The sequence below is a fragment of the Mesoplodon bidens genome, assembly GCF_964165515.1.
Source record: "Mesoplodon bidens genome assembly, chromosome: 7".
Taxonomy (NCBI): Eukaryota; Metazoa; Chordata; class Mammalia; order Artiodactyla; family Ziphiidae; genus Mesoplodon; species Mesoplodon bidens.
This window is the reverse complement of record NC_138164.1, coordinates 108,591,032-108,616,051: the sequence shown is the minus strand read 5'-3', so window position 1 is coordinate 108,616,051 and position 25,020 is coordinate 108,591,032. Positions and strand designations below refer to the sequence as shown.

Genomic DNA, 25,020 nt, shown 5'->3' with positions numbered 1-25,020 from the left:
GTCGGGTCGGTCGAGAGAGGGGTCTTTGGTTAAACAAGCAGAGCATGCCGGGTAGAGAGCAAGAACGGAGCCCTTTGAGAGGCCCGGGCAGGGGTCTTGCCCCTACGCGGGCACGCCTTTCTCCCGGGGGCGCCCCGGGCCGCGGGGCCGCGCGGGCTTCCTGGGGGTGTTGAGGGGGCGGCGGCTGCCCCGTGGAGCGCGGGGCAGTGCGCAGCCGCGCTCGCTCTGCGTGTCCGAGGACTCGTCGATGAAGGCCAGATTCTCGCTGGGGTAGTCCAGCGCGGAGGCCGTGGGCGGGGTGGGTGGAGTGGGCGGAGAGGGTGGCTCGGTCTTCTCCGGGGCCGCAGGGGATAGGGGCCTGCTGGCGGGCTGCGCTGGGCACGGCGGCGGAGGCAGGGGTGGCCGCTCCTTCTCCTGCGGCGGTGGTGCCGTGGGTCCGACTCGCTGGGTCACCCGCGCGGTCACCGTGCCGGTCCAGCTGGCAGCCTGCGCCGTGAGGCCGCCCATCTGCGCGGGGAGGAAAGGCAGTCCTCGACCGGGGCTCCTCGACAGTCTCCGCAACCCCGGGAGCCTGCCCCTTCACCAGTCAGGCACTGCCCCTCTTTTCTGCCTCGTCTTCCTGCCTCAGGAGTGGGAAAAGGCCGGAGGAGGGAAAAGCTCATCACCCAGCCACATGCTCTCCCCTCCTCCATCTGCGCGGAAGTGCCCTTTTCTCCAGAAGAAAAGACCGACCGGACTTTATTTCAGCTCTCCCTCCCGTGCCCCCGGAGACCTTTGCGCCTCCACCCACTCCACGGCCGGCAGCAAGGAGTGGGTCTACAAAATATTGAGAACAATAAATAAAAGTACAACAACAAATAAAATTTTAGTGTAAGTATGTCCCATGCAATATTTGGGACATTTATACTCAAATATTATTTGCAACTTATCCAAAATTCACATCAAACGGGCTTCCTTTATCTTTATTTGCTAAATCTGGTAACCTTATCCATGAGAGTAGAGATGGAGCCGCCTGCAAACCTGTCAGAGTTTATCGCTTTGTTCCCGGCCGGTGCGCACTGGGGCTCCCTCAGTCCCTGCCTTGGGGAGCCCACACTCTGCAAGGGAGGCAGACTAGTCAACCTGCTGCTGGTGAGCAGTGTGCATCAGCGCCAGGGCGCAGGCGCGGTGTCGACGCAGGGGCGCCTACCTCTGCCCGAGTGCGGCGGGACACTACTCGCAGCCAGTTCCCGATGGTGGTGAGCACTGAAGCGAAGTAGGCCAGGCCGAGTAGGATCCAGAACCACACCAGCGGCTGGTAGGCTGCAGAGTTCTGGTTGGGGCTGGCTCCTGGGACGCCACGGGGAGGGCAGAAAGAAGTTGATTGTGAGACACGCCTTGAGCCTGTGAGTCTCTGGTTCACTGCCCCTCTTCCCAACTCATTGAGAGGATCCGCCCTCCCCAGGACAGTGGGTATGAGCTAGAGTGCGCGAATGGATGCAAGAAGACGAGTGGGAGTGACTTGAAGGTGTGCAAGAGAAGAGTAAGTGGGGTGCTCGCGTGCAAGAATGTGAGCATGTGTGAGGGGTGCACGTGTACAAGAATGTGGCACGTGTGAAGGGGTCACTTAATATATGTGAGCATGCGTGGGGTGCAAGCATGCAAGAATGTGAGTGGGCACGAGGTGTTGCGTCCCTGGAAAAATGTGAGGGTGCATTCAGCGAGTGGATGTAGGGATTGGAGCAAGCACGTGTGAGCGCACAAGCGCCCTGTGGAACTTGGAGGGAGAGGCAAGATTGCAGAGCCCCTGGGCAGGAATAAAATGGGTAGGGAAGTGCAACCTAAGAAAGTGGCCTCACCGGCCACATAGTCCCCGAAGCCCACCGTGGTGAGCGTCACCACGACGAAGTAGATGGCCTCCAGCTTGCTCCAGCCCTCCACATAGCAGAAAACGAATGTGGGCGTGAGGACGAAGAGCAGGCAGCCAATCAGCAGAAAGAGCACCGCCGATAGAATTCTCACCAGCTCTGGTGGCACGTGCCACTTCTGCAGGGAGGGGCAGTAGGCAGGGCCGAGGAGTCACCAAAACCTCCAACTCTCACACCCCACAACCCTTTTCTGGGAGCCCGTGTCTGAGGTTCAGGCGCCCCCCGCTCACGTGCCGGGTGGGTATGTAGGGAAGTGTATCCTGAGCCCAACGCAAGGGCGCGCAGGGTGTGAAGCAGCTCACCAGGAAGATGGCTTCGATGTGACCAATGCCGCGGCGTAGGGAGGAGCCCAGCCGGTCCCCGACCCCTGCCAGCAGTATTCCGAACAGCGGGATCCCCACCAGTGCATAAAAGATGCAGAAGAGGCGGCCAGCATCTGTGCGCAGGGCCGCGTTGCCATAGCCTGGGCAGAGGGGTCGTGCAGCAGCTCTAGGGGTTGCCTGGCACCCCCCTACCTCCCCCTGCGCCTTCGCCTGTGAGAAAGCCCAGCCACCCGGTGCCCCACACCCCATGACCAGTCCCCTCCCCCACCGATGGTGGTGATGATGGTGCCTGAGAAGAAGAAGGAGCTGCCCAGGTCCCAGGCTGAGTGGTTGCTGTTACTGGTTGAGTTGGTTTCAGGGTTTGCACCCCCTCCCAGGGCATCAGCCACCTCCTGCAGGACAAGATGCAGAAGGAGGAACCTCAGTCCTTCCCTCCCGTCCTAGCCAACCCCCTGGCCGTCCAAGTCTCCAAGGTGTTTCCCTCCTTACCCCTCCCAGCTCTCCCCTGCCCTCTGGTCTCCCTGAAGGCAATCCCTTAGAGCAGACATTGCAAATTGGAGAGCCCAATTTCGTTTGACCAACACATTGTTTTAGAGACATTTGCATTATCGGCCCCTTAATTTCATATAACAGATTTCCAGTTTTACAGTGGTCAGGAGCACAGACTCTGGGACCAGACTGCCTGGGTTCAAATCTTGGTGCTAGGTGAAGTTGAGCTGTGCATCAATTTCTGCATCTATCATTTGGGGATGGTGATAATAGTACCTACCTCACAGAGTTATTGTGAAGAGTTAAAGCACTCACATCAAAGCAAGCACTGTGTGTTTGTGAAATTGGTCCCCATGTAGAGATCATGCCCAGTGAGTTCCAGCTTTCCACAGACCCCACCACTCCCACTGCCCCTTTGGAAGCTGAGTTTGAGTCCCTTGCCTTCGAAAATCTGATGAAAGTTAGGGACCCTCCCTCCAGGAAGGTTCACATACCAACAAATTTTGCATCCAGTTTTAGGAGGGTCATGAATACACAAACCCCTGCCCACCCTGCTGAAGTCCAAACCAAGCCCTGTGCTACATAATAGGTGATCAATAAACATGATTAAATTAATGAAATGGCCATGATGTGTCTGCCCCTCTTGCCAACCAGTCTGCCTCCCTCGGTGTTTTGAGAGTGCCTGCCCTAAGTGATGGAGGTCAGAGCAAAAAGAGGAGGGGGTACAGCGGGGCCCTTCCCCAAGGAGCACAGAGCTAAGACACAGTGGTGTGAGGGAGGTCATAAACCACCTTCTTTCTCTCTGACTGCAAGTCCTCGTTAGCAAGACACATTCCAAATTAATCTTCCTAAAGTGACTGCCTAAAATCTCCGTTGCTCCCTGCTATCTGCAGAATAGAGTCCAAACTCCCCAGCCCAGCCTGTAAGCCCCTTCTCAATCCGGTCCCACCCTCCCTTTCCCCAGTCTTCACTCCTGGGACTCCCATTTTGGAATTCAAGTTACAGTGACCTTATCCCCAGATTTTCTGAGATGATTCCATTTCCTGAAATAATTGTTTAATACAGCCAAGAAGTGAAATGTATGATTAAAAGCGGTTTAATTTTATTTTGCAACACTTTTCCAATAAATTCACTACTTAGGGGAAAAAATCCTTTGTCATTCTGTGTGTTCTAATTTTTGCTTCAAATGACTAGGCATCTGTTAAATCCAAGAACTGCAAAACACTCTGAGTTTTCCAGCCTCCACGCCTTTGCCCATGCTGTTCCTCTGCCTGGGAGTCTCTTTCAACCCAATCACTAACCCATCTCTAAATTCTACCCATCTCACCTGCTTCATTTCAATTACCAGCTCTTCCCAAAGGCCCCTGGCATCTCCCTCCTTGCCCCCAGCACCTAGCCCAGGGCCTAGCATACAACAGGCATTTAACAAAGAAGGAAGTAATGAAAGCTCCTTTTCTACTAAATCCTACAGTGAACTTTCCATGGATTTGTCCCTTCACCTAGATGTAACATCCTCTAGGGTAGAGCCTGCATCTGTTCCACCCCAATATCAATTTCCCTGCTCACGCTATGGTGTACAGCACAGCACCTAGCACATAGTAGGTGCATAATTGCTGCCTGACTATTTATGGGGGAGAAATAAAGCAGCTGTTGCCCTCCTTGCTTGCTTCTGCCCTTGCTTTCTTCCTCTTCTTCTTCTTCTTCTTCTTCGTCTTTTTTTTTTTTTTTTAAACCAGGAAAAAAGGAATTCCTTTGTGAAGATAAAATAGGTCAGATTTCCTCCCTCCTCCTGCCCTGTGGTCTGGCCAGACACTCTCCTGCCCAGGCCTCTCAGAGCTTTGCTGGGCATTCTGGAGGTGTCAGAGACAATGTCAACCTGCCTGTGTCCTGGACCCACCCCATCCTCATCTCTGCTCCAGGTCCTGCCACCTTGGAAATCAGCTGGAACACCGAGGCTCCATGTTGATGGCTCCTCCCTCCAAAAGAAGGGGCAGGGGGCTTCCCTGGTGGCGCAGTGGTTGAGAGTCCGCCTGCCGATGCAGGGGACACAGGTTCGTGCCCCGGTTTGGGAAGATCCCACATGCCGCGGAGCGGCTGGGCCCGTGAGCCATGGCCGCTGAGCCTGCGCGTCCGGAGCCTGTGCTCCTCAACGGGAGAGGCCACAACAGTGGGAGGCCCGCGTACCGCAAAAAAAAAAAAAAAAAAAAAAAAAAAAAAAGAATGGGCAGGAAATAGGGGTGCCTTTCAATAAAATAATAAACATTAATGTATTAAAGTTAAATGTTACTTTATTTTTTTAAATATGACAATGGCTCAGAAATCAGAGAGAAAGCAGCAGAGGTGCTTGCCCGACAGTAGCCCAGAAGGCTGCAACCCACACTTTCTTTAGTCATTGGTCCAAAGTTGACCCCATCCCTGACTCGCCCTCCCTCTAGCCTTCGCATCATAAGCATGTGTCCTGGTGGGAAGGTGTGCTCAACCTGGCATCCATGATGGCATGGACCAGCTTGGGGGATCCTGAAATCCTCCGGAATCATCAGTACATGTTTATATGTGCACTTTTCTGGAGGTAGGGGGTAGGGGTTCACAGTGTTCTTGGGTTTCTCTGAGGCATCTGTGACTTCAAAGAAGCATAGGAACTAGTGTAGGGTTGCCAGATTTAGCAAATAAAAATACTGCATGGGACATATTTATATTTTAAAAGTATTCATGCTTTAGCTGAAATTTACATTTAACTGAGTGTTCCAGACTTCATCTGGCAACCCTAAACCAGTGAGTTAGACCTGAGAAAATGTAACACATCTCATCTGTTACAGCCATTTATTCATTTCTTCCTTATGCGTTCCTTCATTCAACCACTATCACACACGGAAGGAGCCATTTTAGGAAGATAATCCAATGCCAGGCACAGCAAGGAAAACAAATGCCGCCCTGGCCGCCATATTGAAAACACAGAGACCTGGATCCCAGCCTCTGCCCTGCACCCCCCAGCAGCACCCTGCCTTCAAGGGTGCAGGTCTGGAAGCAGCACTCCAGCACAAGCCCCCAGTGGCATGCAGCTAGTGTCAGGGGGTCATGGGTGACTGCTGAAGGAGCTCTCCTCCACCCACGCACCTTGATGAAGAGCCCCAGGTCCTGGTCGCTCACACATGGATGGGCCCTCAGGAACTTCTCTCGGACCTCCCCCAGCTCCCTTTGGGCCTGTTGCTCATGGGGCTGTTCCAGGGCCTGGAACACCAGGGCACCGGACACCAAGTAGAGCAGGACCACAGCCAACAGTGCCAGTAGTGTGGTGCTGCGCATGGCGCGCCCAGAGGCCCGGCCAATTCCACCACGGCCCGTCTGGGGAGGCCGGGCAGGGGGCTCCTGGGGAGCTGCAGTCACTGTGGGCAGAACCAGGGATGCTGGGATCAATAACCTGACCTGACACCCCTACACCCTCCTTCTCCAATCCCTACACACCCAATGGTCTTGGAGCCCCCAGCCCTACTACCCACAGACGTCTTCTCCTCACATCCCTCTGGCCGGACACTTGGTACCAGGACACACCCAGTCCCCCCACCTCTGTCCTCCCCCTTACCTCCACTGCCCTGCCCTCAGCCCCTGTCCGGGGACTCCAGGGTGTGAGAAGGTAAGAGGGCACCAGGAAAGGAAAGGAAGGAGAGTGGAATGGGGAAAGAGAGACCGAGCCTGATGAGGGAGAGGCGGGACGAGCGAGGAAATGTTGGGGGCCAGGAGGGGGCGTGGGGAACCCGCCTTCCAGCTGGAGTCTGAGGGGGCACAGAGGACTGTGCAGGGCAGGGACGGGGATGACGGGTCCCGGCTCGTCCACCGAGGCTGCGGCAGCATCTTCGCGGCTTCTCCCTCCCCTCCTGCCTCTCCTTGCTCCTCTTCTAGACGCGATGGACCGGGCGGGGAGCCTCCAGTGTCCCCCAGCGCCCCGCTGGGCTTTCGAGGAACCCTGGGGCGGGTCCCGATCGCTGCGCAGAGGCGAGGCAGGGCGGAGGGGAAGGGAGGGTACTGAGTTCCGGGAAGAAGCGCGGTGGGGGTGACCAGGGCCGGACCAGTGCAGCATCCCCTGAACAGCTGTCAGCCCCCGGGACAGCGGGCGGCGGCGCCCTCGCGCGCACACGCGGGCACAAAGACCCGCGCGCCCACGCTCCACCCTGCGGCTCCAGGCGGCCCCTCTGCCCGGGCTGCACGCACACACACACTCCACCTGCACACTCCCCGGCCTCTCGGGCACACCGGACCCTCAGGGCCGTGCGCGCCGGGCCAAGGCCCCCAGAGGCCCACACACTTGTGTGCACACACTCACATACACACATACCCAGACCGCGGGGCCACCGCGCAGCGCCCACTGCCCAGACACCACACCCCCGCCACTCGCTCCCACGGCCTCCCAGCGTCTTCACGCCGACGCCTCGGAGCGTGACGGGCGGCGGCTGGATGCGCGGCCGCAGGACAACCAGAGGCGCCTACGAACGGGGAGGTGGGCGCCTCTGCCGGCCGGTCGCCCCCTGCGCGCCCCAGCCCCGGAGCCCGGCCGGCGCCCTTCGCCGCCCCGCACTCCCTCCCCGCGCCAGCGCGCCCGCCCTCTCCGCCCCGCACTCACTGTCGGCCCCGCTGCGGCTGCGGCTGCGGCCCGGGCTCCGGCGCGGCCTCGCCGGTGCCTGCCGGCTGGGCCGCGGAGGCGGCGGCAGAGGCAGGGGCGGAGCGGGCGGCCGCCGGTGCTGGGACCCCCCTCCCGCCGCCAGAAGCCCCCCTCCTCCCGCATTTAACCCCTCCGGCGCCGCGCTTCCCTCTGCTGTGCCTCGCCCTCGCCTCCGGCGCAGCTCTCCGCAGACCCTTACCTGCGGCTGCCCAGCCCCCCAATCCTGGCCGGTCCCGGGAGATGAGTGGCAGAGGAGCCCGTGAGGGGTCGCCGTTGGGTCAGGCCTGGAGTCTCAGACCGGGGCCCTGGTTCTGCCCTGTTGGCCAGCCAGCGTGGCCAACGGCACGGCCCCAACTTGGACATCAGCCGGCTCACCTCTTCGGACAGGATCCACTCTAATCTCCCAGCATCTTCCAGGCCCACTACCAGGTGGGAAGGGCCCTCAGCTCCCCGCCCCGAGGGACAGCCTGGCCCTTGGGATCTGCACTCATGAGGGATGGGACCCCAGGGGACAAAGGGGTGGGGGATCCCCTGAGGCAACTTGGAATTGGCCAAGGTAGGGTTGGGACCAAGCTCTGGGAAATCAAGGTGGGGCACCTCCTGCATCCCCATCCCTTGTTCCTCACTTCCATGCCCATCCCAGCCTGGAACTGGTGCCAGCACTCCCTCCCCCACTGTCTGAACAGCAGGGCCCTGGCAGGTCCTGGAACTCAGCTCCTCTCTGCTCTTACCCATTTCTTTACAACTCTGATTTTGCCAAAGACCCTCCTCTTGCCTGGGGGCCTCAGCCTTCACTTGGGTGGTTTTAAGCCTGGGCTCTAAGGCTGACCATCCTCTACCAGTAGGGGGCCTAGACAGTTGACCAAACTCCCCACCTCCCAGTCCCCACTTACAGAAAAGGGATGACTCTCACCTCAGGCTGCTGTTCTGAGCATTAAAGTGGTTGTTTGTAAATGCTCAAAACAGAGCCTGGCACTCACAATTAAGTGCCCTACAAATGTTGGCAATTTTCCTTTCAACAAAAAGCAATTGTCCAGTTTCGAGCTGATTCTCTGAGTCTCAGATGCCTTCTCTGGAGGCCCTGAGGCCTGCCGCTCAGGATAGTCCCAGGTGAAGGGTTTCAAGACGGGCTCAGTGCTAGGCCCCAGGAACTCCCAGGAGCTGGAACAAATGGCCACACACATGGGCAGGAGACAGACCCTCTGATAAATGACTCCCGGCCATGGGACAGGTGACAGACCTGTAAGGGCTGTGACTACACTATTAGGGACAGTCAGGGAAGGGGCCTCCCAGGACCACCAGGCAGGCTGTGTCGGGGCAGCCCAACCATCTGGCCAAATCCACACCTGCTGGGGAGATGGGGGCTGCTCAGTTACTGGCCAACTCCTCCTCCACAGGCCTTGGACTAACTCCTGGACCTGAAGGCCAGGTTGGGCATAATGACAGGGAAACAGGGTCTCTAGAAATCCCTATCCACTAAGGGTAAGAGGCATAGTAGCCATGCAATCACTGTGCCAAGGGACCCAGGAGAGGGGGACACAGTTCCCTGACCTGGAGATGGTAGGCTTCATAAAGGAGGTGAAATTTGAAGCAGATCTTGAGGAAAGAGTAGAAATTATTCAAGTGGCGAGGGGACCGGAGTGGGAGCAGGGCCCTTCTGGTCTTTCTTCCCCTCAGACTGCAGGCTCCTCTGTCACCCACCAGCCTCGGGGGAGGTAAATGGCCCCTGCCCAGCCCAGCAGCCCCCTTCAAGGGCCAGTGTCTGATCAGCCTTAGACCAAACAGGCAACGGTGTGAGAAACACAAGCAGACAACTGACAGACAGTGAACAGACTCGGGGCACAGACACTGTTTATTGAGGGGCAGGCAAAGGAGAGGTAGCTGGCTCTGGTGTAGAAGCAGAGGTGGTAGATCATGCCAGGCTGCTATGAGCATCTGGCAGCCAGGGCCATGCCCCCCATCCTAGGGGACAGCACAAGCTCACTACAACATGAGTAGCAAGGAGCCGGCCTGGGAAAGAGGCAGCCACAGCCCCCGGGATCCCGGGCAAGAAGCGGCAGATGAACTTGGCACAGGGGTCTGGGGTGGGAGGGACTGGGGTCTGGGTGTTCTGGGCGGAGATGAAGGGGGATCACGTCTGTGGGGTGGAGTAGAGACTGTGATGGTGGCTGCCTGGTCCCAGAACCTGGGAGAAGAGCAGAGGAGTGGTCCGCGTCTGGCTGCCCCCGCACCAGCCTGGCTCCCGCCCGATGGCACCATACCAGCTGCTGGAGCCTAGGCTGCCTGACATGCTGCAGGCAGAGAAACAGGTTCAGTCCCATGGCAGTCACTAGGACCACAGTCGCAAGAGTTGGGGGAGGGAGAGATACCTAGAAGTTCCCAGTGACCCAGGCCTCTCTGACTATGGCAAACTTCATCTTGGAGGGAGAGGTGGAGGCTTTAGCAATAGCAAACCAGAGGGGACCTCACCTGGTACAGATCGTGGCACGGGTGGGGGTGTGCGAAGGCCCAGCTGTAGGTCCCCATGGCTCAATGGGGCAACCCGGGAGCCCAGGGGTCCTGAGGTGGAACCGGGACTCCTACCTGGTGCTCTCACCCCGGCTGTGCTCCCAAGAGCAGCCCTCATCCTCGCAGTGTGCCCGGTCGAAGAAGTAGGAACGGGAGCCAAAGACCTGCCCGTTGAGGATGCGGCTGGTGCTCTGGGGGAGGGAGCTGCCATTGATGCTTCCTCCTGCCCCCCACTGCCCTCCCCCAACCCCCAGAACCCAGCCCAGGTACCCCCAGTGCCGCCCCTCTCCACTGGCCCTCACCAGGTCCTGTGGGGGCCGGTGCACCCGGAAGAAGCCCACCAGCAGGGTGGTGGGCAGCAGCTCCCACACAAAGAGGATGAGGCCAAACACCAGGTAGCCTTTGTTCCCCAGGTCGTTCACCAGGTCCGCCTGTGGGGAGGCAGGGGCTGTGCCAACCTGCAGTTGTGCCAATGGGGCACCCAGACAGGGCCCAGGCCAGCTTGGGGCCAAGAGCCACAGCTACTGAGGAGGCGGCAGATGTGCCGAATGCCCACCTGATCAGAGACGTTGTACCAGTCATAATCGAAGGCGTCCAGCCGGCTCCGGGGGGCCAAGGCCAGGGCCGCCAAGTTGTAGCAGGCCCGGCTGGCATAGAGCAGAACCATGGCACCACCCATCGCAGCTGCCTGGCACACACTGGTCCCCTGGCACAGATGACAGCAGAGGATCCTTAGGGAGGGTAGGCTCCAGCTTTCTCTCTACTCTGAAGACCCCAAACACCCCAAAGGACAATCAGGAATCAGCGCTTGTGGCCCTACCTTGGCCTCCAGGTAGATGCTGGTGGAGGGAGCCCGCCGGGCGACAAGGCAGAGGCAGGCGGCAAGAGAGAGTGCGCAGATAACAAACAGGGAGTCGCTCACCAGGACGCGCACCAGCAGGAGGGCCCAGGGCTGTGCCCGGCGCCGGCGGGACAGCACTGCACACAGCACATTCACCAGCAGAAAGAGCAGCGAGGCCCCCACGAAGGCCCCTCGGACAGCCAGCCTGCGGCCCACAGCACGGTCAGCCCCAGAAGACCACCCTTGGTGCTCCCAACCACCCAGCCTCCCCCAGGAGACCCCGGTGTCAATCAGAACCTCAGGTCATCCAGTCTGAACCCTGCTCCTCTAGTTTTACAGATGAGGATACTGAAGCTAAAGAGGTCAGAATGACTGACGGCTGTGGTGCAGCAGAAAGAGCACTGGATTGGGAGTCAGAAACCTGGGTTTAAGCCCTGGCTGTGCCTCCTGCCAGGTGTGTGATCTTGAACATGTTGCTTTACCTTGCTGGGCCTCAGTGTCTTCACCTCTCAAATGGGGATAATAACAGTTTCACAGGTAAGTTGTAAAAATTAAAGATGTTTGTGAAAGCTCTTGATAAACTGTGAGACGTTATACAAATGACAAAAGTATCACTGCCCAAGGTCACCCAGAAGTGCCCTTTGGCTTTGGAGTTTCCAAGGGCTGGAGCCTCCAACTCTTCCTCCATCATGGATGACACTGGTACCCTCTCCCTTCACAGTATCTCAACTGTTTCTATTATAGTTGTCCTTCACATATGCAATGTCTCTGCTGAGCCATCTTTACCAGATGCCTAACTCTTCCAAGCTTTTCACAAATATTCTGGGTTGTCCTTGCCTCAGACCTACCAGGGAGGAAGGAATGGACACCGGGCTTCTCCCTGCCTCTGACCTGGAGGCTGAACCCACCAGTGTCCCGAGTACTTACAAGCCTCGGCTCATCTCTGGCCGACGCTTTGCCTTGGCCTTGAACACCACCTGGGAGCAGAGACGCCCATCACTCTTTGGGGCCCTTGGGGCTTGCCACCCCACTGCCCACCCCCACCCGTCACCATGGTTACCTGGGCAAAGTAGAGGTTCATAAGCGTCAGTGTGAAGAACTGGAGGCAGACAGGACAGCAGTAGAGAAGCCAGAAGGGCAGTGGCCCCAGACGGTTGGCTCGGGGTGTATCTCGAAAGTAGAAGGAGAAGAGGGTGGTCCGCAAGGCAGCCCAGAGCAGACAGAGTGCCAGGAACACCGTCTGATAGCTGAGACGCTTGTGCCCATACAGGAGCACCAGCCAGAGCTGGGCATAGACGGAGAAGAAGAGCAGGGCGTACAGAGTGGTGTAGGCCGCAGTCAGCCCCAGGGTCACGGCGGGCGGCAGCGCAGGCACCAGCCCAGCAGCAGGCACCAGGCCAGACAGGTTACTCTCCATGTCAGGGAGGGAGGCCTGAATCCCGGAGACGAGATGGAGGGGCTGGCAGGGGGCCAGGGAAATAAATACGGAGGGGTGGGAGTTTTAGGGTGCAGAGACAGAGGTGGGGAGCTCAGGGGGAAAGAAGTTGTGGCTGGCCAGGCCCTCCCCCCATGAATAGAGGGACCCTTGCCTTTGCGGGGCACAGGCAACCTGGGTCCCTCACTCAGGGGTGTGGAAGGACAGCCTTTCTTCTCCAGGGCACAGGGGGATGGGGAGCATTGCTCTCTGGGCCAGCCTCAGAGCCGGGGGTGGGGAGGGGCAGAGGCTGAAGAAGAGGGGTCCCTGGTCTTGGTCGCTGGAGTCGTCCTGGCAGGAGGGGGAGAGCCGGCCAACGCCAGTCTGCTCAGGGTAGCGGCCGCTGCTGGGGACGCTCAACGTCTGGCTCTCCCCCTCCCCAAACTGGGGGACTCTCTCCCCTCCAACAATCCGGATGGGGAGGGCCTCTGCCTTCCGTCCTCGGGATTCCGGACGCTGCCCCCACCCCACCCCCCACTGCGTCTACTCTCCAGCCGCGGGGGGCGGGAGGAGGCCGACGCCGGGTCCTCAGGCCGCCGCTGGGGTAGCCGGCTCCGGTCGCTGGGACGCGGGGCTCCGGCTCCCCGGCTCCCGCTGCTCCGCCCCCTCCTGCGCCTGCGCGGCCGCCGTTCGCTACGCAAATTGCTCAGAGTCTGGCCCCTGCTACGCAGAACCGCGCCGCGCCCGGCGCGGAACCGTCCGAGAATTGGCGCGACTTGCGCCGCCGGCGGGCGTCAGGGGTTACAAGAGGCGGCGAGCGGCCGTGACGCTCGGGCTGCGCCGCGTCCGGCCAGTGCCCGGGTGGGCACTGCCCGGGGCCAGCGGCCCTTGCTTCTTTGGGGGGCCGGCAGTTCCCATGCATCTCTTCCCCATCCTCAAATCGAGATCATGCCGCCCGACGCGGGGCGGTAACGACTTCCCTTCACCCGGTCTCTGAACGAAACTTCCGCCCTCAGCCAAGATGGCCTCCGGGGCCCGCCCCCGGGCCTTAACCCGCCTGGCCCCGCAGCCCGCGCTAGCCGGCCCGCGCGCTCCCTGGCCGGCGGCGGTTCCCGCTCACCTGGCCCGCCGTCTGCCAGGCGCGAGGCTCCGCGAGTCCTATGGTCACCCTCACAGGGGCCCCTGTCCCTTCTGCACCGGGGCAGTCATCCTGCCAGGGCGGAGGCTCCCTCGCTTATCTCGAGTGCTCCCGAGTTGGCGCGGGGAGTGGCGCCCCTGATGCGGGCGGTGCGAGGCTTCCACCGCGGGGAGAAGGAAGGGGGACTTCCCGAGCCGGCCACCCGGTTCTGACGGAGCAGTGACAACAACAACAACAGTTGCATCCGACGGCTGAGCTTCAATTACGGCTTTGCAAAGTGCCTTCACCCACAGTAATCACCACTCAGTTTACAAGGATCACCGACTCCTGAGGGAGGTGTCATTATCCCCATTATACAGGGGTGGGAATTAAGGCCCAGAGGGCGTGAAGGACTTGTCAGCAGGAGCTGGCCCCCAGATGGGGACCCCAAAGAACCCCTCATCTGCTCCCACACACGCCCAAGGCATAAGGAAGTCGGGAGCTGAGCATCCGGAGACGTAGAAGGGACCCAGGAGGAAGGTGGTGGGCGGGGCCCGTAGTGGCCCCGCCTGCTGGCCAGTTAGTGACATTTCGAGAGCTGATTGGGCCGTGTCGGTGACAGTTCGCGTTGCCCAGGCAACTAGGGCCGGGCTCCCTCGGTGCTAGAGGGACGCGGCGGGCCCGGGTCAGGGGCCTCGAGATCGGGCTTGGGGTGAGACCTGTGTGCCATCACCACGGGCGGGTCTGGCCGAGGCCTGAGTAGGGGCCTGGGGCTGCTCTACCGCCCTAGGGCTCTGAGAGATTTAGATCCTGGGTGGGTAGGTTGAGCTTCTTGCTGGGCCAGACTCAACGGACAGATTGGGGCCTGGGAGGCAGGGTGGACCTGGGGTTCTGAGGTGGGAGAGGGAGCCAGGCATGCCTGCGCCCCCCCACAACCGCCGGCCCCCGTTAGCCCCAGCTGTGCCCTAACCACCTACCATCTTACCCCCGCAGCCCAGAGCATGTTCCAGATCCCAGAGTTTGAGCAGAGTGAGCAGGAAGACTCCAGCCCTGCAGATAGGGGCCTGGGCCCCAGCCCCACAGGGGACAGGCCCCCAGGTCCCAGCAAGCACCGGCAAACGGCCCCAGGCCTCCTGGGGGAAGCTGGTCACCAGCAGGGGCAGCCAGCCAGCAGCAGCCACCATGGAGGTAGGCACCCCTGCCCCAAGAACAACCACCTGCTTGTCCACCTGGCCTCCAGCCCAGTAGCTCCCTGCACCCCAGCCACATCCACACTCACTGGGTGGCTTTGAGCAAGTCCCTAACCTTTCTTCACCCCAGCTTCCTCCTCGGTAAAACAGAGCAATTAGTCGCCACCAATGTAGTGCTGTGGGGATGACTAGCAGGAATACCTAAGAAGCACTTAATTATAGAGCTGGTGCTTAGTAAATGGTCAAAGTATTTAGCTCTTAGCTTAGGGCCAGGACAGAATCACTGAGAGGCAACTTGCCTTAGGTCACACTTGCTTGGCATTTCCTTGGGGCTAGAAGACTTGGTGGTGCCCTGCCCCAGGCTAGCACTTTCCCTGAGATCCTGGGATCCAGCCTTCCAGCCCCAGCTATGTTCTTCCCAGCCCTGTGGCTCACACCCACACGCGGGCTGTCCTTGCCAGTTGCCAGGGCCAGGTGACCCCAAGAGGCAGACAGCCCTACCAGGCAGCGGGTCTGTGTGGGGCTGGGGAAGCATCGGTTGTCCTCCACACCTACTAAGGGGGACCCAGCGCTGAGATGGAAGGACGGGCCCTGGAGGGCAGTGGCCATTTCTCTGTAGTCCCCACCTCCCCAGTGGCCAGCACAAGCCTTGGCACCTGGAACAACCACAGAGATCTTCTGAAAACAAAACTCATGTCCCTCACCTGTGGAAGCCGAATTGACACCCTCCCATTTTCAGGAGCAGGAAGGCTTATTAAGATCCCCTCCCCAGGGAATTCCCTGGCAGTCCATTGGTTAGGACTCAGCGCTTTCACTACCTAGGACCAGGGTTCAATCCCTGGTCAGGGAACTAGGATCCTGCAAGCCACGAGGCGCAGCCAAAAAAAAAGAAACAAACAAACAAACTAAGAAACAAAAAGGTTGGTATTCAGTTATTAGTCAGGGATATAATCTCTAAAACAAAACAAAACAAAAGACCCTCCCTAGCCCGCTGTCTGTCACACTGAACTCCGCAGGCTTTCTTTAACTTCCAGATTTTTGCACTTGCTATTTTTCTGCTTGAAACAGCTTTCTACCTCCCCACCTGGCTGTCCCTTCCCATCTTCTGTGTCAAGTGCTGAATGTATGTTCCAGCTGCCAGGGGTTCATCAGTGACCAGAAGAGAGAAACCCTTGCCCTTGTGGTTGCCCACATTCTAGTAGGTGGAGGGAGACAAGCCATAAACAAAGAAACAAAGTAGCGGGTGATGCATTAGAAGATGATGCACTACATGACACACTCTTGACTTTCTCATTGGAATCCAGGGTACTGGGGGGCCCGGGGAGTGATTTTAACTGAGGTGGTCAGAGTGGGCCTTGGTAAGAAGCAACATTTCAGCAAAGGCTAGAATCAGTGAGGGGTGAGCCAGGCAGAGGTCTCTGGGAAGACAGATGCAGGCAGAGACCTGCAGGCGGAGGGAAGGGCACATGCAAAGGCCCTGAGGGCAGGACACAGTTCAGGCCAGTGAGGGGAGGGAGGTTGGAGACTCATCAAGAGTTAAGGGATGGGCTTCCCTGGTGGCGCGGTGGTTGAGAGTCCGCCTGCCAATGCAGGGGACACGGGTTCGTGCCCCGGTCCGGGAAGATCCCACATGCCGCGGAACGGCTAGGCCTGTGAGCCATGGCCACTGAGCCTGCACATCCGGGGCCTGTGCTCCGCAACGGGAGAGGCCACAGCAGTGAGAGGCCCGCGTACCAAAAAAAAAAAAAGAGTTAAGGGAGGAGGAGGGGCTCGTGGGCAGGGCCTTCAAGGCCCAGGTAAGGACTCTGGCTTTCACTCTGAGTGAAAACCTGGAGGGCTTTGATCTGATTTGGACCTCGAGAGAATCACCAGGCCCCTGTGTTGAGCCGGGTCTGCAATGGGCAGAGGCAGGGGCAGTGCCACAGGGGAGGATGGTGGCCTGTGCCAGGCTGGTGGCGGTTGAAGTGGTAAGCAGCTGGACTCTGGGTTTCTCTTGAAGGTACAGCTGGCAGGATTTGCTGGCAGACCGATGTGGGGTGTGAGGCACAGAGAAGATGGCTGCAAGGGATCTGGCCTGGGCGCCTGGAAGGCTGGAGTCGCTCTTAACTGAGATGGAACTGAGACGGCGTGGGGTGAGATCAGGAGCCCTGTTTGGGCCAGAGCAGGTTAGACGTGCCTTTTGGGCATCCAGGTGGAGACTTCTAGTAGGGATAGATACCCGTAGAAGCTGGCAGTCGCTGATGTAGTGTTCTGTGGGCCCTGGGAGCCAGTGTAGACAGGGGAGGACCTGGACTGAGCCTGGGGATCCAGTCTGCAGAGGGCAGCAGGAGAGGAGGAGTCAGCACTGGGGGCTGAGAAGGAGGGAGCGGTCTGGGAAGGAAAGGGAGAGCTGAACCTGTGAGGCTCCTTCCAGGGCCGCTAGAGGAGGACTGGGAGTGAGCACTGGACTCGACACAGGGCCAGTGCAGCTTGGGTGGCAAGTGGGGAAGGATGATAGGAAGAGAATTGGAGGTAGAAAGGAGAGCCCACCCCCCCTTGGCAGCTGAGCTCTGGCAAAGAGGAACAGAGGAGCGGGTGGCAGCTGAAGGCCCAAGGAGAGTCAAGGAAGGGTGGTTTTATTATGTCTTTTATGACAGAAAGGGGAAAGAAAAGAGCATTTGTTGGGGGGGGGGCCCATGCTGTGCGGCTTGTGGGATCTTAGTTCCCCAACCAGGGATGGAACCCATGCCCCCTGCAGTGGAAGCACGGAGTCTTAACCACTGGACTGCCAGGGAGTTCCCAAAAGATCATGTTTATAAGCTGATGGAGTAATCCAGGAGCGAGGAAAATACTGGAGGATGCAGAAGAGAAGGGAAGCTTGCTGGAGAGGTGTCCTTGAGTAGGAGAGAGCAGTCTGGTGTGCAGGGGAGGGGCGGCTCAGCTAAGAGCAGTGGAGGGCAGGGGGAGATACCTCGTGGAGACTAGTAGAAGTCTCTCTCGTGGGTGCTTCCAGTTTCTTGGTAAAAGGAAGCCAGGTCTTGAGCCAGGAGTGAGAGTGGGGAGAGGGATGGGGGCTGAGGGGGAGAGAGAAGCAGGTTTGAAATGGTTGTCTTGGCCTAGAGGATGGAGTGTGGAAGGTGTGGTGGGCAACATCTAGGGTGCCACTGGGTCTTGTGACCGTGAATTTGAACTGAGGTGGCACGGCTGTGCTTTTCTCCAGCCCCACTGGCCAGTCGGCTGCCTGTGGGAACTGGCAGGGAGTTGGCCTTAACCAGACCTGTGCTGGTCTCAGCCCAGTGAGAGAGGTGGCTGGGGGCTTAGCTCATGTGCAGTGTAAGCTGGCCAGGTGTGAGGAGTCCCAGCATCATTAGAGTTGGGGTGCCAAGGCAGGGAGGGAGCTGGGAAGGACCACTTCGGTGCTATGAATGAATGAAGACATGAGCAGCTAAGGGAGTGGCTGGGGAGAGCGCGGCAGGGAGCTCCAGTAATCTCCTGCACCCACGAGGGGCCCACCCTGTGGGCGGTGGGTGCTTGAGGCCCGGAGCGGGAAGGGTGGCACAGCCCAAGAAACTAGATTTGTGGAGGAGGGAGTGAGAATGGTCTGAAGCAGCAATAAGCCAAGGGAATGCCTATCCCAGCTCCAGGTCCAGCCATGAGGAGGCCCGCAGGGGAGAAAATAGCCACCATGTAAGAGGACTGCACTGGATTCCTTAAACTTTTTTTTTTAATTAATTAATTTTTGGCAGCATTGAGTCTTTGTTGCTGCACGCAGGCTTTCTCTAGTTTTAGCTGGGGCTACTCTTCGTGGCGGTGTGCAGACTTCTCATTGCAGCGGCTTCTTCTCTTATTGTGAAGCACGGGCTCTAGGTGTGGGATTCAGTAGTTGTGGCTCGTGGGCTCAGTAGTTGTGGCTCACGGGATCTAGAGCGCAGGTTCAGTAGTTGTGGCTCATGGGCTTAGTTGCTCCAGGCATGTGGGATCTTCCCTGACCAGGGCTCGAACCCGTGTTCCCTGCATTGGCAGGCGGATTCTTAACCACCGCGCCACCAGGGAAGCCCATCCTTAAACTTTTGACTTAGTTTTCGATGTCTAAAAAGCAAGTGATTTTTCCATAAAAGATCTGTAAGTGCCAGTGACCTGCCAGAGCCACAGGTCCACTGTCCCCTCCAGATGGGCAGGGTCCTGTCACTCTTCATATTCCCTGCCTCCACACCCCTGCTGTAGTGGACTGCGTGTGTCCCCAGGGCAGGCCTGTGGGCACCTTGTGTACTGTGACAGCTCCATTGCATAGCCTGGTGCCTGGGGCGGCTGATGCGTGGATGATGGAGAGGGGAGGAAGGACATGGAGTGGGAGAAGCAGCCCAGTGCCAGGCCCTGGGCCAGACTGCAGGGTTCAAACTCAGCTCTCTCCTCTATTGGTAGGTTGAGCTTGAGCAGGTTACTTAACTCACTCTGCCTCGGTTTTCTTTGTTTTTCCTTTTTTAAAAATTGAAGTGTAGTCAATTTACAATGATGCGTTAGTTTCAGGTGTACAGCAAAAGTGATTCAGTTATACTTACATATACATATATATATTCCTGTTCAGATTCTTTTCCATTATAGGTTATTACAAGATATTGAATACAGTTCCCAGTGCTATACAGTAAATCCTTGTTGTTTATCTGTTCTATGTATAGTAGTATGTATCTGTTAATCCCAAAGTCCTGGGAATCCCCTGGCAGTCCAGTGCTTAGCACTCAGCGCTTTCACTGCCATGGCCCAGGTTTGATCCCTGATTGGGGAACTAAGATCCCACAAGCCGAGCATGCTATGGCCGAAAAGAAAAAAATATCCCCAAATCCTAATTTATCCCTTCCCACCTCCTTTCCCCTTTGGTAACTGTAAGTTTGTTTTCTATGTCTGTGAGTCTATTTCTGTTTTGTAAGTAAGTTCATTTGTATAATTTTTTTAGATTTCACATATTAAGTGATATCATGTGATATTTTCTTTCTCTGATTTCACTTACTATGGTAATCTCTAGGTCCATCCATGTTGCTACAAATGGCATTATGTCATTCTTTTTTATGGCTGAGTAATATTCCATTGTATATATATACCACATCTTCTCTATCCATGCATTGTCGATGGACATTTAGGTTGCGATGAACATTGGGCACCTCAGTTTTCTTGTCCGTAAAATGGGAATAGAACTAGTCCCACCTCATAGGGTTGTTGTGAGAATCTGATGCATTAATATAGGAAAAGTGCTTAGAAACAGTGCCTAGCACAGAGGAGGGTTTGGTGTTCTTACTATTACTGCAGTTGTTATTTGTTACAGCGAGTTGGCCCAGGCCCTGAGAAGACCTGGGGACTGCCGTTCATTCAGAGGGGTTAAGAGACATGAATAACCAATGCCCCTCTGATGGCAGACAAGGAAGTGTAGGTTAGAACCATAATGTTAGGGCTTTGAAGGCCATGCCCAGGAGTTTGGAGTTTATCTCATAGGCAATGTGGAGCCACTGAAGGTTTTTTTTTTTTTTGGCTGTATTAGGTCTTTGTTGCTGTGCGTGGGCTTTCTCTAGTTGCAGCGGGCGGGGGCTACTCTTCGCTGTGTTGCACGGGCTTCTCATTGCGGTGGCTTCTCTTGTTGCGGAGCACAGGCTCTAGGCGCGCGGGCTTCAGTAGCTGTGGCATGCGGGCTCAGTAGTTGTGGCGCATGGGCTTAGTTGCTCCGCGGCATGTGGGATCTTCCCAGACTAGGGCTCGGACCCGTGTCCCCTGCATTGGCAGGCGGATTCTTAATCACTGTGCCACCGGGGAAGTCCCAAAGAATAATAATATTTTATTTCAGTGTCCCAAATACAATTTTGTGATGGAATACAGCAATGCATAGCCATGTATATATTGTTTCTGGCTTCTTTCAAGCTATGACTGCAATGTTGAGTAGTTGTGACAGAGACTGTGTGGCCTGCAATGGCCAAAATATTTACTATGTGGCCCTTTACAGAAAACATTTGCCAGCCTCTGCTTTAGTGTTTTCTGATTTCCTCAGCTCTGAGCAAGGTGGGGGTATGTTCTCTACAGGACAGTAAGGGGCTTTTGTACCCCCAACGGCTTTGGGGACACAGGAAGCTGGTCCAAGACATGAAAGGCAGCGCGCCTGCTCAGGGAGGAGTGCCACGCTGCTCTCCTGCTGTGGGTGAGCAGTAAGTGAACCACCCACGTGTGGTAGAGCAGGATCCAAACCCAGCCCTGCCTGATGGCAAAGCCTCACTGCCTCAAACTGTCTGGAACATCACTGTTTTAATGAAGTGTGCAAGGATGCTCACAGAAGCATGAACATGGATGTGTCCAGCCCCATGCACGTACCCAGAAGCCCAATGGGTAAAGAACTTAAAGCCTGGTTGGTGGTGGGCCTTGGGGCACCTCCAGCCCTAGGCCCCTCCCAATTCCCCACCCCAGCCCCAGGCAGGCTCTCTGGAAGGATGGTGTGAGTGGGCAGGCCTGGGCACCCACCCATGCTTACAACCAGACAGGAGCCACGCCCACTCTCTCACCCTTACTTTCCCCAAACTGGGAGAGGCCACCTCTGCCATGCCCCGGGGCATGTAGGGGTGAGAGCTGATTGGAGGTTGGATGCATAGGGTGGGAGGGGCATATCCACTTCCCCCAGGGAGTTCACAGAAAATCCCTCAGATTTTTTTCTAGTAAACAGAAGGACACTTAACTGTTCAGTTTACACTTAGGAGTGTCATTTTGACAATGGCTGGCTTGGTGCTGCTAAATCCATGGCTTTGGTAAAAATCCCCACTCCTTAGGGTAGGCCCCTGGTAGAGCTGGCACTTACGGAAGGACCAGGGGTGCCTTCCCAGACCTGAGCCCCCAAGGTGGCCCATGGTGCTGCTGGGGGGAGCCGGGGACATGAGAGTTAAGCACACAGGCACAGGAGCCAGACTGGTCGGGTTGGAATCCCAGCTCTGCCATCTACTAGCTGTGTGATCTTGGGCAAGTTACTTACCCTCTCTATGCCTTAGTTTTCTCCTCTGTAAAATGGGGACAGGGAGTAACCGCCTTCATAGGATGTGATGAGGACGTAAGGAATTGACACACATGAAGCAACACTTCCAACCTGACACGGCGAGTGCTCTTCTGCTTGTTCTGATTCCTAGGCGAGGGTGCAATGCCCAAACCAAGTGCCCACCTGCCAATCACTCATCTTCTGGCCCTTGGGCCTTGCATCTGTCAAGTGTGGAGGTGTGTGTATTCTTAGTGCTAGTAAAGGAAAATAATAGCTGATGGTTCCTGAGCATTTAAGTGACCGGGCAGGGTGTACCAGCTGTGCGACCCTGGGCAAGTTCCTAACCTCTCTGTGCTTCTACTTCCTCATGTGTAAACTAGGCAGAACTTGGCCTCTGCCTCACTGGGAAGCTGGGAGCCTTCAGGACATGAAAAATGCAGAATAGGGTGCTCTCCCTGTGTCATTTGTTCTCGTGGAGGTCCTGGGGTCTGGGGTCCATTTCACAGAGGACTACACTGAGGCCCCAAGGGATTAAAGAAAAGGCCCCAGGTCACAAAGCAGGAAGGTGGTGGTGGGGACCCCGGCCCTGCTGCCCACACCTCATGGAACTGGTCAGCGCTCTGCAGATGGGCCTGTTCTCATCAGGGGTCTTGCTGCTCTCGGCTCCTTAGCCCCCACCCCCAATCCCGACTGCTGATTTAGCTGCCCGTTCCCCACTGCCAACTCACTCCTCAAAGGCTTTATGGTCTCCCTACCTACCTGACCTCAGGCTTTGGTGGAGCCCAGGAGCTCCGACCACCCGCTGAGCCTAGGCCTTTCTGGACCCAGCCCCCTCTTCCCTTTTTGGCTTTCTCAGCCATGTGTCTGGAGATGGGACCCCTGGCGGCCCAGCAGCCCTGGAGCTGACCCACAGGCCTTTTGGGAGGGGATGAGACAGTTACCCCTGGCTTCAAGACCTGGTCTAGATCTTACTTTCTCCCAAACGCCTCCCTGTGGACGCTGGTCCCCTGCACTTCTTCCATGCCTGTCTTTCACTCTACACTTAGCTCTGGATTTTTGCTCCTGGGAGTGTTCTAGGTCTTTGCTGGACTTCGTACGGGGATGGGGTTGGCAGGAGTTCGGGGGATGGCACACAGTACATAGGTCAAACTCAGGACACACCTCTTTGCATAATGATCCATCGCGCCCTTTCAGCTTACAAAGCACTTTCCCGCTCTTTATGTGACCCTTATGCAGTCACTGGTAGGAAGGACTAGGTTTATCCCCACAGAGAGGTGAGGGCACAGGTTCAGGGAGTCGAAGGGCAGCTGGACAAGGGAAGTGAAACTCAATGGATAGTCACTGGACTCTGGATTCCAACAAACCTCTAGGGACGTCTCGCATCAGGGCTTCACAGCTGTGGACCCTGGGCAAGTCTTAACCTCTCTTAAGCCTCTGTCTTCTCATCTGCAAAGTGGAAGCAATGTTAGTACTCACCTCCCCGGATTGTTAGAAGGGTAATGAAGTAATGCCCAGGGCCTACTAGCGCACAGTAAGTGCTCCCTAAGTATTACCTAAAGTCAACGGAACTTTCTGGACAATTTCTCCAAAGTGGGTGCTGTGAGAGGTACAGACACGCTGCTTGCTGACAGGCTCTTGTTCTCTGGGGGCCCAAGGTCTGCTGTAGGCCACAACAGTGAAACAAGTGGACCCCAGCAGGTCAGCTGCAGGTCAGCTGCAGGTCGCCTGGCTGGGGCAACCTCCTCATCCAGGGGACTGGTTTCCTCTGCGAGGGAATGGGGCTGAGCAAAGAGCTACCGGCCCAGGGGGTTGCTGGGAAGCCCCAGCGTCTCGCACTCGCAGCTCTAACTACTAGTTCTTATGCCCTTATTTTGTGCCAGGCACAGAGGAAAGTCATTTTATACACTAAGGGCCTGGCCCATTATTGGGGCTCAATTAAGATTTGTGGGAAGTTAATTCGAATCTTCACAGAAGCCCCACGAGCTTCCCTTAGGAAGGAACTGGGGCTCTGAGCGGTAAAGTGATGGGCACGCAAAGACCACAGCGGGCCGACGGAGCTAATGCTGAGGGCTTCGGCAGGGCTGGGGGCACAGAGGAGTTGAGATTCACGTCGTCCCCACCCCCTGACCTTCTCTGCAGGTACCGGGGCTGTGGATACCCGGAGTCGCCACAGCTCCTACCCCGCGGGGACGGAGGATGAAGAAGGGACGGAGGAGGAGGAGCCCAGCCCCTTCCGGGGCCGCTCGCGCTCGGCGCCCCCCAACCTCTGGGCTGCACAGCGATATGGCCGCGAACTCCGGAGGATGAGCGACGAGTTCCACGGCTCCTTCAAGGTGAGCTCCGGCCGGGGCGCGCGAGGCACCATAGTCCCGAAGCATGCCGGGACCTATACTCCCGGGGCTCCTCCCACTGGGCTGTCCCATTCGAGTCCCACTGCATGTCGGGATTTGCGGTCTCGGGACTCCTCCCTCCAGCCTGTCCTTTCCAGACTCCCAGGGCATTTCGGGATCTGTAACCCAGGCCCCGCTCCAGAAGGCGAAGGCTCCTGGGTTCCCCAAATCCTTTGAGCGCGGGGCATGCTGGCATCTGTGCTCCTGACCGACCCTTTTCGGATATCCGGGTTCCTGGACCTCAATTTAGGAACCGCCTCTTTAATTTTCGAATTACGGTCCCATCTTCCAGGTGCTAGATCTCCAGCTCTGGTGCTTACAGGGTCCTAGGCATCCTCTCTTCCCGCCCCCGGCATGGAGGGTCTGGGATCTAACCAGTCCACTCCTAAGGGCCCAAGCGATCTCATGCTTAGTAGTCAGGAGACCCCTCGGTACAGGGCCTGCTGGGAGCTATTGTCTTTATCTCCCCCGGGATCTCACTTGGCGGTGGGATCCCGGAAGCGGAGGAGCCAGCCTCGAGCTGCCAGGATAAGCTAATTCACTTAACCCTTTCCTCCTCCCGCCCCGAAGGGACTTCCTCGCCCGAAGAGCGCGGGCACAGCGACGCAGATGCGACAAAGCCCCAGCTGGACGCGCTTCCTTCAGTCCTGGTGGAACCGGAACTTGGGGAGAGGAGGCTCCGCCCCCTCCCAGTGACCTTCTGTCCCACATCCCGAATCTCCCAACCGCTGCTGGCGGCCATCTTGGGAGTGGGCGGAAGTCTTTTCTGCAGGCCTTATGCAAAAGGAGGCGCAGTTTCGTCTCTTTCAGAAGGAGGCGGTCTGACCCGGAGCCCAATTCCCTTCCGGTGTGTGCGAGGACCGCGGAGGGGCTTGGCCCCCATCGGATGTTTTGAAGTTTTTCCGCCCTTAGGTGCTGGAACTGGCCCTGTGACCCCGCCCCCGGCGCTGGGCTGCCACCGTCGCCTTCGCCCGTTGCGAGCCGGAATTAACCCTAACTTCGCCAGAACCCTTTCCTCCGCGGTAACGCTGCGGGCCGAGGCTCGCTAGAAATGTGCTAATAAAGACCGCGTCTGTGCCGTGGAGTCTCCTATGTCCGTCGCTTGGGGCTCCGCGGGCAGGGGGAGCGATAGCACTGACAGAGTTTCAAAAGATGCCCCTGTTTCATATATAAGGGAAATTGAGGCTGTTTCTGAGTGACATCATGGGACC

At 57.5% G+C, this 25,020-nt stretch overlaps 3 protein-coding genes across 7 annotated transcripts; 1 reads left to right on the top strand and 2 right to left on the bottom strand.

Annotated features, from left to right (window-relative positions):
- Positions 1–102: 102 nt before the first annotated feature.
- Positions 103–6,037, bottom strand: KCNK4 (potassium two pore domain channel subfamily K member 4; the record flags this gene model as incomplete). Its single annotated transcript, XM_081240744.1, has 6 exons — positions 5,834–6,037; positions 2,499–2,622; positions 2,210–2,370; positions 1,839–2,025; positions 1,190–1,329; positions 103–507 (listed from the first exon to the last, which is right to left on the bottom strand). Exons 1-6 carry the CDS (start codon positions 6,020–6,022, stop codon positions 103–105), a joined length of 1,206 nt encoding a protein of 401 aa, XP_081096870.1. The 5' UTR covers positions 6,023–6,037.
- Positions 6,038–9,351: 3,314 nt separating this feature from the next.
- GPR137 (G protein-coupled receptor 137) lies at positions 9,352–13,249 on the bottom strand. Of its 2 annotated transcripts, none has more exons than XM_081240121.1 (7): positions 11,783–13,249; positions 11,650–11,699; positions 10,702–10,927; positions 10,438–10,587; positions 10,184–10,312; positions 9,957–10,072; positions 9,352–9,664 (listed from the first exon to the last, which is right to left on the bottom strand). In XM_081240121.1, exons 1-7 carry the CDS (start codon positions 12,137–12,139, stop codon positions 9,505–9,507), a joined length of 1,188 nt encoding a protein of 395 aa, XP_081096247.1. In that variant the 5' UTR covers positions 12,140–13,249; the 3' UTR covers positions 9,352–9,504. The 2 variants fall into 2 exon arrangements, with proteins under 2 accessions (XP_081096247.1, XP_081096248.1); XM_081240122.1 differs by having other exon boundaries at positions 9,512–9,664; positions 9,970–10,072.
- A 620-nt stretch (positions 13,250–13,869) lies between these two features.
- Positions 13,870–24,888, top strand: BAD (BCL2 associated agonist of cell death). 4 transcript variants are annotated; one of them, XM_081240126.1, is made up of 4 exons: positions 13,870–13,965; positions 14,247–14,441; positions 23,559–23,752; positions 24,380–24,888. In XM_081240126.1, the coding sequence occupies exons 2-4, from the start codon at positions 14,255–14,257 to the stop codon at positions 24,503–24,505; spliced, it is 507 nt and encodes a 168-aa protein (XP_081096252.1). In that variant the 5' UTR covers positions 13,870–13,965; positions 14,247–14,254; the 3' UTR covers positions 24,506–24,888. The 4 variants fall into 4 exon arrangements, with proteins under 4 accessions (XP_081096252.1, XP_081096249.1, XP_081096251.1 ...); XM_081240123.1 differs by having other exon boundaries at positions 23,556–23,752; XM_081240125.1 differs by having other exon boundaries at positions 13,896–14,071; positions 23,556–23,752.
- Positions 24,889–25,020: the final 132 nt, after the last annotated feature.